The sequence below is a fragment of the Perca fluviatilis genome, chromosome 8, assembly GCF_010015445.1.
Source record: "Perca fluviatilis chromosome 8, GENO_Pfluv_1.0, whole genome shotgun sequence".
NCBI lineage: Eukaryota > Metazoa > Chordata > Actinopteri > Perciformes > Percidae > Perca > Perca fluviatilis.
Window position 1 is genome coordinate 5,117,957 of NC_053119.1, and position 11,918 is coordinate 5,129,874.

Consider the following 11,918-nt stretch of genomic DNA (forward strand, 5'->3'; position numbering starts at 1 on the left):
CTTTTGGTCGTCTTTTTCACACTTTTGCAGATGTTTTTGTCACTTTTTTCGAAGTTTTTTGACATTTTTTTCTGATTGTTTTGGCGAGTTTTTCTGCCTTTTTTCTATCTATCTCTCTCTCTCTCTCTATCCATCCAACCATCTCTCTCCATCCATCCATCCCTCCATATCTCCATCAGTCCATCCATCCATCCATCATCATATATTGGAAACTACAGGAAAGTTTTCATAAAAATCTTCTGTTTGAATACAGTTTTTTATATATATATATATATATATACTGTATATATATACACATATATACTGTATATGTATATATATATGTCATACTTCAAGTCTTCAATGATATTCACAGGCCTTGTTTTGGTAAAAAGAATAAAAATCTCTTTCAGTAAATTCAAAACTACCCCTATACATCTTTTTATTTGCTCCATTCAATTCACAAACCTCTACATTTAGAAGACATAGATGATTATAGTGTTCACATTCTGCCATTATCATACTTTATATATACAGACAGTATGTGACTTAGAGGATGCTTTTAGGGTCTCTATCTAACTTTTCCTCAGGGATCCCTGCAGCCCTTTCTCTGGGGGAGGGGGGGAGGATAATCCAGGCGGGGTTATCAGCAGATATGTCCGCCCTGTCATTTAGGAACCACAGCACATTATCCTGCAAGACAGCAGGTTTAAGGTTTCAGAAAGAAAAGCTGTTGTAGTTGGAGCCGGAGTGACATTACTGAGCCGGAGAGGGAATTTGAAACGTCAGTAAAAATGTAGCGGCTTTGTTGTTTGCGGATGATGATTAAAAAGACGCCCACAGCAGCAGCAGCTGCTGACTTTTCCTTCTAATTTGAGAGTCTATTCCTGGGGATGCTGATGGATCCAAAAAAATAATAATGGGAAAGTGTTTTCCAGATGTGGGAGCCGCTCTCCTCCTCCTCCTCCTCCTCCTCCTCCAACATATCTGGTGACGGCAGGGGGGAGGAGGGTGGAGGGGGAGTGAGCGGAGGAGAAATTTGGCAAGTGCCCTCGAAAAAAAAAAGGAACCGGCGTAGAAGAGGTGATTTAGTTTCAGAGACGCAGTGAAGGAGCTGAGGAGTCTGAAGAAAGCAGAGCTTCATCGGGATGGAAGTTGTGTTCGGGATGAAGAGCGCCGGGGTCGTCGTGTTGATGCTGTGTCTCCGTCACGCGTCCTTTTCTTCCGCTCAGGTGAGTCCACGTGACGACAACAACGTGTTTCTGTGGTGTATTTCAGTTCAAAGTTTTCTACTGAGGCAGGACATCCATTTGCTTTATGATATGTGGTATGGTATGTTTGTGTGAGTCCTTAGCGCAGTACTCTCTACTCACTATACTTCAAATATAGTAGATCAACGTGCAGGTTAGAGCCCTTCGTTAAAAGGATAAGAAGAAAAAAATATATTTATTGTCAGATTTTTTATATTACATTTGTTTTTGTTTTCAAAATGTTGCTCAGTTATTTTGTGAAATGTTTTAAATCTGAGAAGGAAAATTATCCCATTTGGTTGAAGTCAGGGCTGGGCGATAGGGAGAAAATCAGATATCACGATATTCTTGACCAAATACCTCGATATCGATATTGCGGCGATATTGTAGGGTTGACAATTGGGGCTTTAACAAAATATCTTCACACTTAGATTTTAGATAAATAATCATCAGTAATGTGGACATAATGTCTAAGTGGGTAAAGGCAAATAATAGAAGAGCTAGAACCGTCTGGTAAGTTCAATAAAGTACATCACTTTACTGTAATGCAGCCTTTAAAACCAGTTAAAGACACTTATGTCATATGACAATATCACGATATCCAAAATCTAAGACGATATCTAGTCTCATATCATGATATCGATATAATATCCATATATTGCCCAGCCCTAGTTGAAGTGCTCATAACTCACCAGTGGAAGAAGTACTAAAGTAACAATACCACAGTACAGAAATACTCCTAAAAGTCCTTCATTCAAAATCATATTCAAATAAAAGTGCAAAAGTATTAGAGCCTCAAAATTAGAGCTGCAAAGATTCATCGATTAGTTGTCAACTATTTCGCCAACTATTTTGAGTCATTTTTTTAATGAAAAAGAATAACATTTTCCTGATGTCAGCTTGTTAAATGTGACTATTGTTCTAGTTTCTTCTCTCCTCTGGGACAGTAAACTGAATATCTTTGAGTTGTGGACAAAACGAGACATTTGAGGACGTCATCTTGGGCTTTTTGGGAAACACTGATCGAACATCTCGCTGTAGATGCTGTTATTAATGTTAGTGATTAACCGTAGCGTCAAAAACAATTTTGACAACTTAATACTGTACCGCTTGCAGCCCTGGCAAACAGTCAACAATCAGGACACGGTGGCTGAAGATTAACTGGAGAACCACAGAATACAGGCTAATAACGGGGTTAAAAGAGTGGCCAAAACAACAATAATTCTGGTAGCCAAAACTAGCTAGTTAGCTTATAACTTGAAGAAAGGGAGGACATGTGTGTTGACTCAGCGGAGATAACATCAAATGAGAAAAGTTAATCTACAGGAGAATAAATATTTGAAAAATACAGAATGCCTGAGAGCCTTACTTCATTATATTCCAGTATGTTTTTATATTTACAAATGTCCCGTGTTTTCTTTTAAATAACTAAAGACATTTCCAGCATGAATTGATGCAAAAAAAGGTTCAAATTCACTAGAATGCAGGAAATTAAGTTTTTTGTGCTAAAAATATTTTTATTAAATGCTGAATTATTTGATTAATTTCTCGTAGCCATCATTGAATGCCCTGTAACTGCACTCCATGTTGAACTGAAGTTCACCCTCTTGTATAGCCCCCAGTGAGGGACAAAGCCTGACATCCGGCGCAATGTCAGGCTTTATCCAGGAAGTGTACTTCTATTGATCCAGACTAATGAGGAGGTAACAACTAACTTGAGTTATTAGTGTCCTAACGGAACTGAACTGAATTTAACCTTATAAAACGCTGAATTATTTGATTAATTTCTCGTAGGGTTTCTTGGTCTTATGACCCATCATTAAATGCCTTGTAAGTGCACTCTAACATGTTGAACTGAAGTTCACCCTCTTGTATAACCACCACTGCCTGTCCAAAACAAACCAGAGAAAAGCCTCCAAACACACAAACAGGTCCTTTGAGTTGTGTCACGTTGAGGGCAGCCGTGAGCTGGAGGTCAGCGGCCGGCTCAAGGTTGGCGGCCGGCTCAAGGTAAGCGGCTGGAGGTCAGCGGCGGGCTCAGGTCCAATTCTCACTCAGGTGTTACTGCAGCCGCTCCGAAAACCTCACCTCTGTGTATAGATCTCACACCTGAAACTCACTGCAGACAGGAGACAGAGAGCACCGTCAGTCTGGTGTCGGCTTCTTCTTCTAGATAACTGTATATTAAGGGGTGTGAATCTTCACTGGTGTTCAGTTCGATTCGATTACCGATTATCCTGTCAACGATTCCAATCGATTCGATATCACGGTGCGTCACGGTGCGTCACGGTGCGTCACGGTGCGTCACCTCCTCGTCATTATTATATATCGCTACACATGGTTTTCATTAACAAATTCAAGCAGTCAGATTTATATGAACTCCCCTTTTTATCGTATCTGCTCTTAAAATAGATATTTCCCGAATGTGGCGGATTCTGAAAACAACAGACAACAGACAAAAGGCAAAACCAAAAAAGCAGCGACCAGAAAATCAACAGGTAACATCATTAGGCTATAATCGATTATGGTCTGTCACTGCATCACGATGCATCGATGCAGTGATTCATTTCTAAACACATACTGAATATATCAGCAAAAAGTCAGGGCAAGCGGAGAAAATACTTTCTGATAAACATTTAGCACAGTGGGGGAAACTGTTAGCTTTTCTTGTTTAGTTTTGATGGAGCTAGCAGTTTCCACAACAACTTTTTACAGTTTTTTTTTTGTTTTTTTACTTTTGGGTCATCAAACTCTTTTAATAAACTGATCTTTCCTAGGGATGTTAGTGATTAACCATAGCATCAATAACAATTCTGACAGATTAATACTGTAGCGCTCGTGGACCTGGCGCACGGCTTGCTAGCTAGCTAAACGATCGGGACACGGTGGCTGAAGATTAACCGGAGAACCATAGAATACAGGCTAATAACGGGGTTAAAAGAGGGCCCAAAACAACAATAAGGCTGGTAGCCGAAACTAGCTAGTTAGCTTATAATTTGGGGTAACGCTTGGGGTGTCTCTCCTCAGGCTTTTCTTTCTCTCACCTCTATTTCTTAACTGCTAGTTAACTTGCTAGTGCCAACTAAATTTTTTTTTCTAAATGTGCTCTTTTTTCTGCTAAGTTCGTGGCTCTCTGCTGGACGGTGGCTGCACGACAAGTCAGCAGTTGTTGCTGAGCGCGGAAAGTACGTTTGAGCATCCTGGACGGACGAACTGGGACTCCGTTGCCTGCTTATCAGTTAAACGGTTAACGAGGGTTGGCTATTGGTCACAACAAAAAAATGTCTTAATTAGCATCCCTAATTTTTCCAAAAATCAATAAACATTTTAGCCATTAAACATCATGGATGAACATCAGGACGCATTTCACGAGCAGGGATTACAAGTAGGTTTTGGTTCGGTTCGACTGTCCTGTCAGCAGGACTACGAAAAAAGTACTGGTCCGATTTTCATGAAACTTGGGAAACATGGGCCAATACATTTTTAGAGTGAATCCAAATCCTGGGGCAGATACACAAATCATTTTTCACTTTCATTAACACTGCCAGATGGCCATCACGGAGGTCTGCGCTCTCCAAGTGCCCTTCTAAGTTTTGACACGTAACAATCAAACAAGTGGGTTCACCAAAAGAAGTAGATCACAACTTCACCTGTTGTGAGACCTCCGGCAGCATCGGAGTCTGTCCTCTAACCTCTCCTCGTCTCCGTCCACAGGAGTGTCCATCCACCCACGACCTGCTGAACTCATTGCGGCAGGTGGAGAAGATGTTGGCGGTCCACGAGGCTTCGTACCAGCAGGGCCTGCGCTCCCTCAGGAAGAAGATGAGCACTCTACACAACAGCACCATGGCCATCTTTAAGACCGGCGGTGAGGGTCAAAGTTTACAGCACCATGTTATAATGAAGTAGTACAGAATGTCTGCTATTGCAAAAACAAAGGGAAAGTAAAAAGAAAAAGTATGCGATTTGGAAACACAGACTGTAAATATGTTTGTGGACTTCCGTTTTAAAGCCTCGAGTTTGGCGATACGGCTGTCGGCATTAGCTTTACTTTTCAGACCTGGAAGCTGCACCAGGTCTGTGTTTGGTGTCTTTATCTGGACGTAGAACCCCCAACAGGAGAAGGTGGAGATATTATCTTCACCTGGGATCATCTCAGGAATAAGGTTTAAAGGTCCAATGTGTGGGAATTTCTCCCATCTAGCGTTGAGATCGTATATCGCAATCAACTCTCTCGCGCCACGCAGTTCAAAGTACGTGTTACAGCTACGGTAGCCTTCACGCTTCAAAAAGGGCCGCGAAGCTACGATAACCATTAGCAGCATTAGCTGCACCTGTGAGTTTATCATGTGACAGCGAAAACGCAAAAGGTGGAGCAGTATGTCCTGTATGTCCCTTACTTGCTAACATATTTCATCGAGCATCTACCCCAGTTCAAGCGAATGCAAATGTGAAATTTCAAGCCAACAGGAATACTTGGAATTGATGGTGGTGGTAAATATTCACGAAAAAGTCGGTCTGAACGTCTCCTTGTGCTCCCAGCAACCTGCTCCAAACCAGAGCCCCCTGCTCATGGCCGCAGACTGGGCAGGGTGTTCGGCATCGGGCACGAGATCCACTTCCTGTGCAAGCCTGGCTACGAGCTGATTGGCCCACGCACCCGAGTTTGTCTTGATTCTCTGAGGTGGAGCGGCCAGCAGCCAATGTGCAGACGTAAGTACTGACACCGGACCATAATTCTGAGACTGGTTCGGTACCAGGAGATCTCTTGAGAGTCTTGTTTTTTTTTTTAATTATATTTTCAGCCCTCAACAGCAGCGGAAACTCCCTGGCCTCTTTCTCTCCTGCTGCTCCTTCCTCCTCCTTCCCTGTCTCTGCTGCTCTGTCAGCATCCTCCTCCTCTGCAGCATCCTCACCACCTCCTGTCTCCTCTACATCACCCACGTCTTCCTCCCCGCCCTCCTCCGTCCGTCCGTCTCACTGCACTCACTTCCTGGGCTCCACCCGCTGCACCTGTGACGTGGGTTTCACCATATCAGGCCGCGACAACAACATCTGCACAGGTGATAAATATGTCTTACCAATAACTGTTACTTCTACTACTACTACCAGGCTGTTCTCATGAACCATTCATAAATATCCCGATGAAAAGTAAAGCCCTGTTACTTGTATGTATACAACCTATTTATTACTGTATGCACCACATTGACTTCTGTTTAAGAACGCTTCGGGCCACGTAGAAAGGAGGTCAGGGTGGATGTTTGGGTCATAAAACACAGCGCATTTAAGTGGGGGAGCAGAGTTTGTGTCCCAGGGAATACACAAGCCTTTCACCCAGGAAACATGTGTTTGTTTCCCGGGAGTGTGTTAATGTGAACCACAGTCGTTTTTCTAATCTTAATTAGCGGTTTTGGTTCCTAAACTTAACCGATGTTGCTGCATGACGCTAATTTTTTGTTGGCTAAACTCAACTGCTACGGACCGTGAAATGACCGACACCTTACTGTGCCCTGTACCTGACTCATAGTTACCTTTTGTCGGCTAAAAACTCAACTAGCAACCGCCTATGAAACGACCGTCACGTCCCAGTAACTTTTAAACGGTCACTGTGACCGGTCGTCAGATGATTGGCTTGCTGTCGCCGTAATTTCAATTCAATTCAATTTTATTTATAGTATCAAATCATAACAAGAGTTATCTCGAGACACTTTACAGATAGAGTAGGTCTAGACCACACTTTATAATTTCCAAAGCCCCAACAATTACCGTAATTCCCTCAAGAGCAAGCATTAGCAGTGGCTATTGCGACAGTGGCGAGGAAAAACTCCCTTTTAGGAAGAAACCTCGGCAGACCCAGACTCTTGACAGGTGGTGTCTGGCGGTGCCGGTTGGGGATGTGATGAACAGTGGCAAATAATAGTCATAATAAAGATAATGGAAAAGTGACTACAATGGTAGTCGTAGTAGTTCATGTTATAGCAGGGCACAGGAGGGCGTTGCGGGATGTAATTTCGTAGGATATCATACAAACGTGTCCTGTACCAGACTCGTAGTTACCTTTTGTCGGCTAAAAACTCAACTAGCAACCGCCTATGAAACGACTGTCACCTCCCAGTAACTTTTAAACTGTAAAGACAGCTAAGCTTAACGGTCACTGTGACCGGTCGTCAGGTGATCGACTTTCGTAGGATATCATACAAATCGGTGTGCATAAGTTTTCGTACGATATCATACAAACCTGTTCATTAGGATGCGTTGACTACTACTGAGGATCCTTTGTGTGTGTTTCAGATATCGATGAGTGCCGTCTGTTTCCTCTCGGTCAGCCCGGCCGGCTCTGTGTCCACCAGTGTGTAAACACGCCCGGCAGCTTCCACTGCTTCTGTCCGGCCGGCTACGACCTCGCCAGAGACGGCCGCAGCTGCACAGGTCAGAGGTCAAAGGTCATCCCGATCGGTCGGTTGGTCGGTGGGGGGTGTTTAGAGTCGTGTGGTAACTAACGCTTCTGTGCTCCTCTGCTCAGATTTCGACGAGTGTGAAAACCGGATGCACAACTGCACAGCAGACCAGGTGTGTGTGAACACCTACGGAGGTTTCCAGTGTGCGACGGTGGAGTGTCCTCACATGAAAAACGCCACGTACATCAAGACGTCACCAATGTAACAGCATACCGTCCTGAATCACATCCTTCTGCTGATCACTCTCCTTTGTTTCATTACTGCAAAGCTATGAATATCCACACCCACAGTATATAAACAAACAGCAAACATACAGACAATATTAACCACTTAAAATTAAAGATGTTGAAGGTTTCTTACTCGCTCACATATTCCATTGCAGTCCACACAATGAGATTGTTCACCCAAACTTTCAACCTCATAGTGTCGCTAAGGAAAACTCGAGGTATCAAGAAATTTGTTAGAATTCATCCTCTGGGAACCATGATTATCTGGAGAAAATTAACGGCAATCTAATAGCCCACCCACTGCTAGTACCAGCTCTGCTCGGCTTGGCTCGGCTCGGCCGCGGTGCCCCGTCCTCCGTTTTCCATTGCAGATTTAGTACCACCACATTCGTGAGGCGAGCGTGGCTGGTCGTCATAGCGCCGCCACAGGAAACTGCCGCGACCTAACGCGACGCACACACAGAACGTTGAAGGTGTGTTGTTTTTGATTCTCGGCATGTGGCTGTTTGCCAGAAGACACATTTTGATTAGTGATTAGTGATTAGTGACGATTCTCTCCGACCAACCAGGAGTCTGCAGGTTTTCACGTCACCTTTTGGTATCGCCTCGCCTCAAAAAAGTACCTGTTGGCAGGTACCAGGGACTTTTTTATCATAAAGGAAAACCAAAAAAGGCGAGTAGAATCGAGCTGAGTCGAGCAGGTACCATGTGATGGAAAAACGCCGTAAGTGCTAGAAACAGGCCGAACGATCAAACGTCAGCGACGTCCCGACAGCCATGCTGCTAACTTGGCTAACCTCCAAACAGCCAGAGTTTTAGCATATTCACAACGCTTTGCATTTAACTTCTAAGTATACAAAGCTAAGATAGTTAGCTCTCTGATTGGATGGTTGATTCCTTTCTTTTATACCTAACTTTTGCTATTACTTGCGTGTTTGTCTTTCAAGATGTTCATTGCCAACGTTAAGACAACAAAGAACTTGAAACTTTAGGCAACATTACTCAACAAATGGAGATGGATCCAAAACACAGAGTTTGAATGTGTCAAGAGACACTGTTAGCTAGCTAACCAACAAACAGCTAGCACACTAACAACCTTGTAATAATAATAAAGGGTGGATGACATCTCAACAGCACAATGAAACTGCAAACAAACAAGTAGAGAAGGAATACAAACTGGGCAGACAAGACAAAGAAAGCCATAACCCTTCTCACCTCAAAAGACAAAGACTGGACCACGGAGAGAGATTTAAAGACAATGAGCTCTACCTCCACGTCGCCCACTTCCTCTCTCCACCCGACAGTTAGCAAACCCTAATCCCCCTCTGACAGAAACTGGGCCGAGAGTCAGACTGAGGTTTGGCCTCAGACGCCCCGCTGAGGTTTCCAGGCTCCAGTCAGCTGGGCAGCTGATGGCAGTCAAAAAGGCGTGAAAAAGAAAGTAAACTGGCTATAAAGTTTTGATTTATCCCTACAGCTGAATCCTAATTGTATGTTTTAGTGATGCAGAGAGGACAGACTGTAGGGAGGCATGCAGGGTCAGCTTTAGGTTAAGGGTTATGTGTAGTGTTCATTCTGCCAGAGAGGCTCTTTGGCTGTGAGTTTGGTCAAATATAAACAGTTAAAGGCTGTGTTTTAAGGATTAAAAATGGGTTAGGGTTGAGAATTTAGTTATTTAGAAATGTGGTCTTTACTCGGAATGCAGGGAAAACTGTACTTTCCACACATGCGAAGCCTTAAAACTCTGTGTGACATAAATTTGGTCAGAATAGCAGGCCCTTGACCCTCTTTGGGTCAAAATTTGACCCGTTTTCTAAAAATAACACGGATGATTCCATGCAACGCGCTTCGTAAGTACAACAACAGATCGGATCTCTACTTTCATTCACAATTTTGGGTGTTTTGTTCAATTTTTTAACATTTAAAAAAGAAAAATGAAATGTTTCGAAACTGAACCCGACTGAACGTTGACATATACCCTTCTTTGATTATCCTTCCTTAAATATTAGTGTAAATAATTCATAATTCCTGCTTTTTTAACTAAAGAATTAGGTACAATTTCCTAAAAAGGAGGTTTATTGACCATGAATTCCAAAAATAAGTGTAAAACTATATAAGTTGGGGATGGTGTTCATACATGGTAGTCAAAATAAGCGTTATATGTAAAAAAAAAAAATTTTAAAAACACCAAAGCATTGAAAAAATGCACAAAAAATGACGGAAAAAAAGAGACAAAGACGCCAGAAAAGGTGTTGATTTTCAGTTTAGACCTGGGAGGATGATGCATGGTCGAATGGAAGACAACACAAGGGTTAACACAGAATATGTGAGCAGGGTATAATTATAGGAGACAATGATTTGTTTGATTTGATCGGACTCTAAATTGTGCATGACTAAAGAAAGCATGGAGTCTCTGGAGAACTGCAGCGACTCAGAGCTGAGACTCAGCGTCTCTTCAGCTGTAGAGGAGACAGGAGCCACTCAGTCCACAACCACAAATAATGACAATGTAAATAAAGTTTGCTGACTGACTTCTGCTTTTTCTAGATAATTCCATCCACAAGATTAACACCTAGTTTTATGTGACAGGAGGATTTAGCAGGTTGCAGCGAATCACTAGCCTGACAAGCCAGACCCACATCCAGATGTTGGGTCTGGGAACTCACCATTGGCAGGGCTCAATCTGCACGCAATAGGATAGCGCTACAACCAACCAGAGCAACGAAGAAGGTAGCGAAGCTAGTTGATAGATTAAACTTTTGCCGTATCCGGTCGGCAAAACTCTGAACACATCTTCCTTTTTTAAGAATGACTTCAGTGCCGTTCTTTGTTCTTTTCTCCAAGAAAAGCTTAACTCCAAGTCTTCCAGAAGACTGCTGTTCCCAGCAGCAGCAGCAGCCATAAGCCCCGCCCCCCACTGACTCTATACACGATGTGATTGGCCAGACCAGATTTTGGTTTTTCCAGCTCGCGCGCACGGAGAGTGCCTAGACTGACCCTGGCTGCAAATTACATTTGCTGCCGCTAGGGTGCGTCTAGATTCTAGGCTAGCGAATCACATGAAATTGGATAAATGCGTGTACTGTATATGTCGCTACGTGCATGATAAGTGATTAGAATTATTGAAATATTTTACAGGAAGTGAAAAGAAGGACGTTAATGCAAAACTTGCAAGTAAACGGTTATCTTAGCTGAACAAACAAAGAAAAGAGCAACGACAACGGACAATGAAAATTCAAAAATAAGTGAAAGTAAGATCCAAAAACACACCTGCAATTACCGTTTATCGCCATAGGTGCCGCCAAAGACAAAGAAACAGAGATCTTTGAGATTGTTACTTAAATATCATAAAGAGCGTTTGTAATAATATTCACTTTGTGTTTCCGCAGGCGCTGTGAGAGGAACCCGTGCATGCTGGGAGACAAGGCGTGCACTCAGGCGCCAAACTCAATCTCCTTCCACTTCCTGTCTGTGGTGTCCAACATGTCCGCTCCCCGCGTCCTCTTCCGGGTGTCGGCGGCCCGCGTGCTGGGCGACACGCTGCGTTTCGGCCTGGCGGGCGGCCGCGGGCGGGGCCACTTCAGCGTGCAGCGCTCGGGCCGGCAAACTGGCACCCTCCTCCTGGTGACGCCCATCAACGGGCCCGCCGCTCTGGAGGCCGAGGTGGAGATGAGCGAGCTGGAGCGCAACAACCTGCTGGGCCGCTACCTCACAAAGGTCACGCTGTTCGTTTCTCCGTACGAGTTTTAGGGGCAGGAGTCTGAAAGTCTGAAATAGACCGGGAGAGGGGGAGGGGGGGCGAGGGGTGTCGAACCACTGAGTGTTTTGGGGGATTTACTGTATCCGGTGACTGTACTGATCTGGACACATTCAAATTACTTCTCATAACCCAAAACAAATTTCGGTTACACTTTACTTGACGGTATCTACATAAGAGTGACATGACACTATGTTTCCATCCACACGTTTTTATCCGAATTACGTGATATTTAATGAAAAATGCC

The 11,918-nt window shown here is 43.6% G+C and overlaps 1 protein-coding gene across 1 annotated transcript; it reads left to right on the forward strand.

The window, feature by feature from the left end:
- The first annotated feature begins 1,048 nt into the window (after window positions 1–1,048).
- On the forward strand, window positions 1,049–11,690 carry LOC120564388 (fibulin-7-like). Its single transcript, XM_039809296.1, has 7 exons — window positions 1,049–1,211; window positions 4,944–5,097; window positions 5,772–5,942; window positions 6,035–6,292; window positions 7,521–7,658; window positions 7,753–7,888; window positions 11,304–11,690. Exons 1-7 carry the CDS (start codon window positions 1,128–1,130, stop codon window positions 11,662–11,664), a joined length of 1,302 nt encoding a protein of 433 aa, XP_039665230.1. The 5' UTR covers window positions 1,049–1,127; the 3' UTR covers window positions 11,665–11,690.
- Window positions 11,691–11,918: the final 228 nt, after the last annotated feature.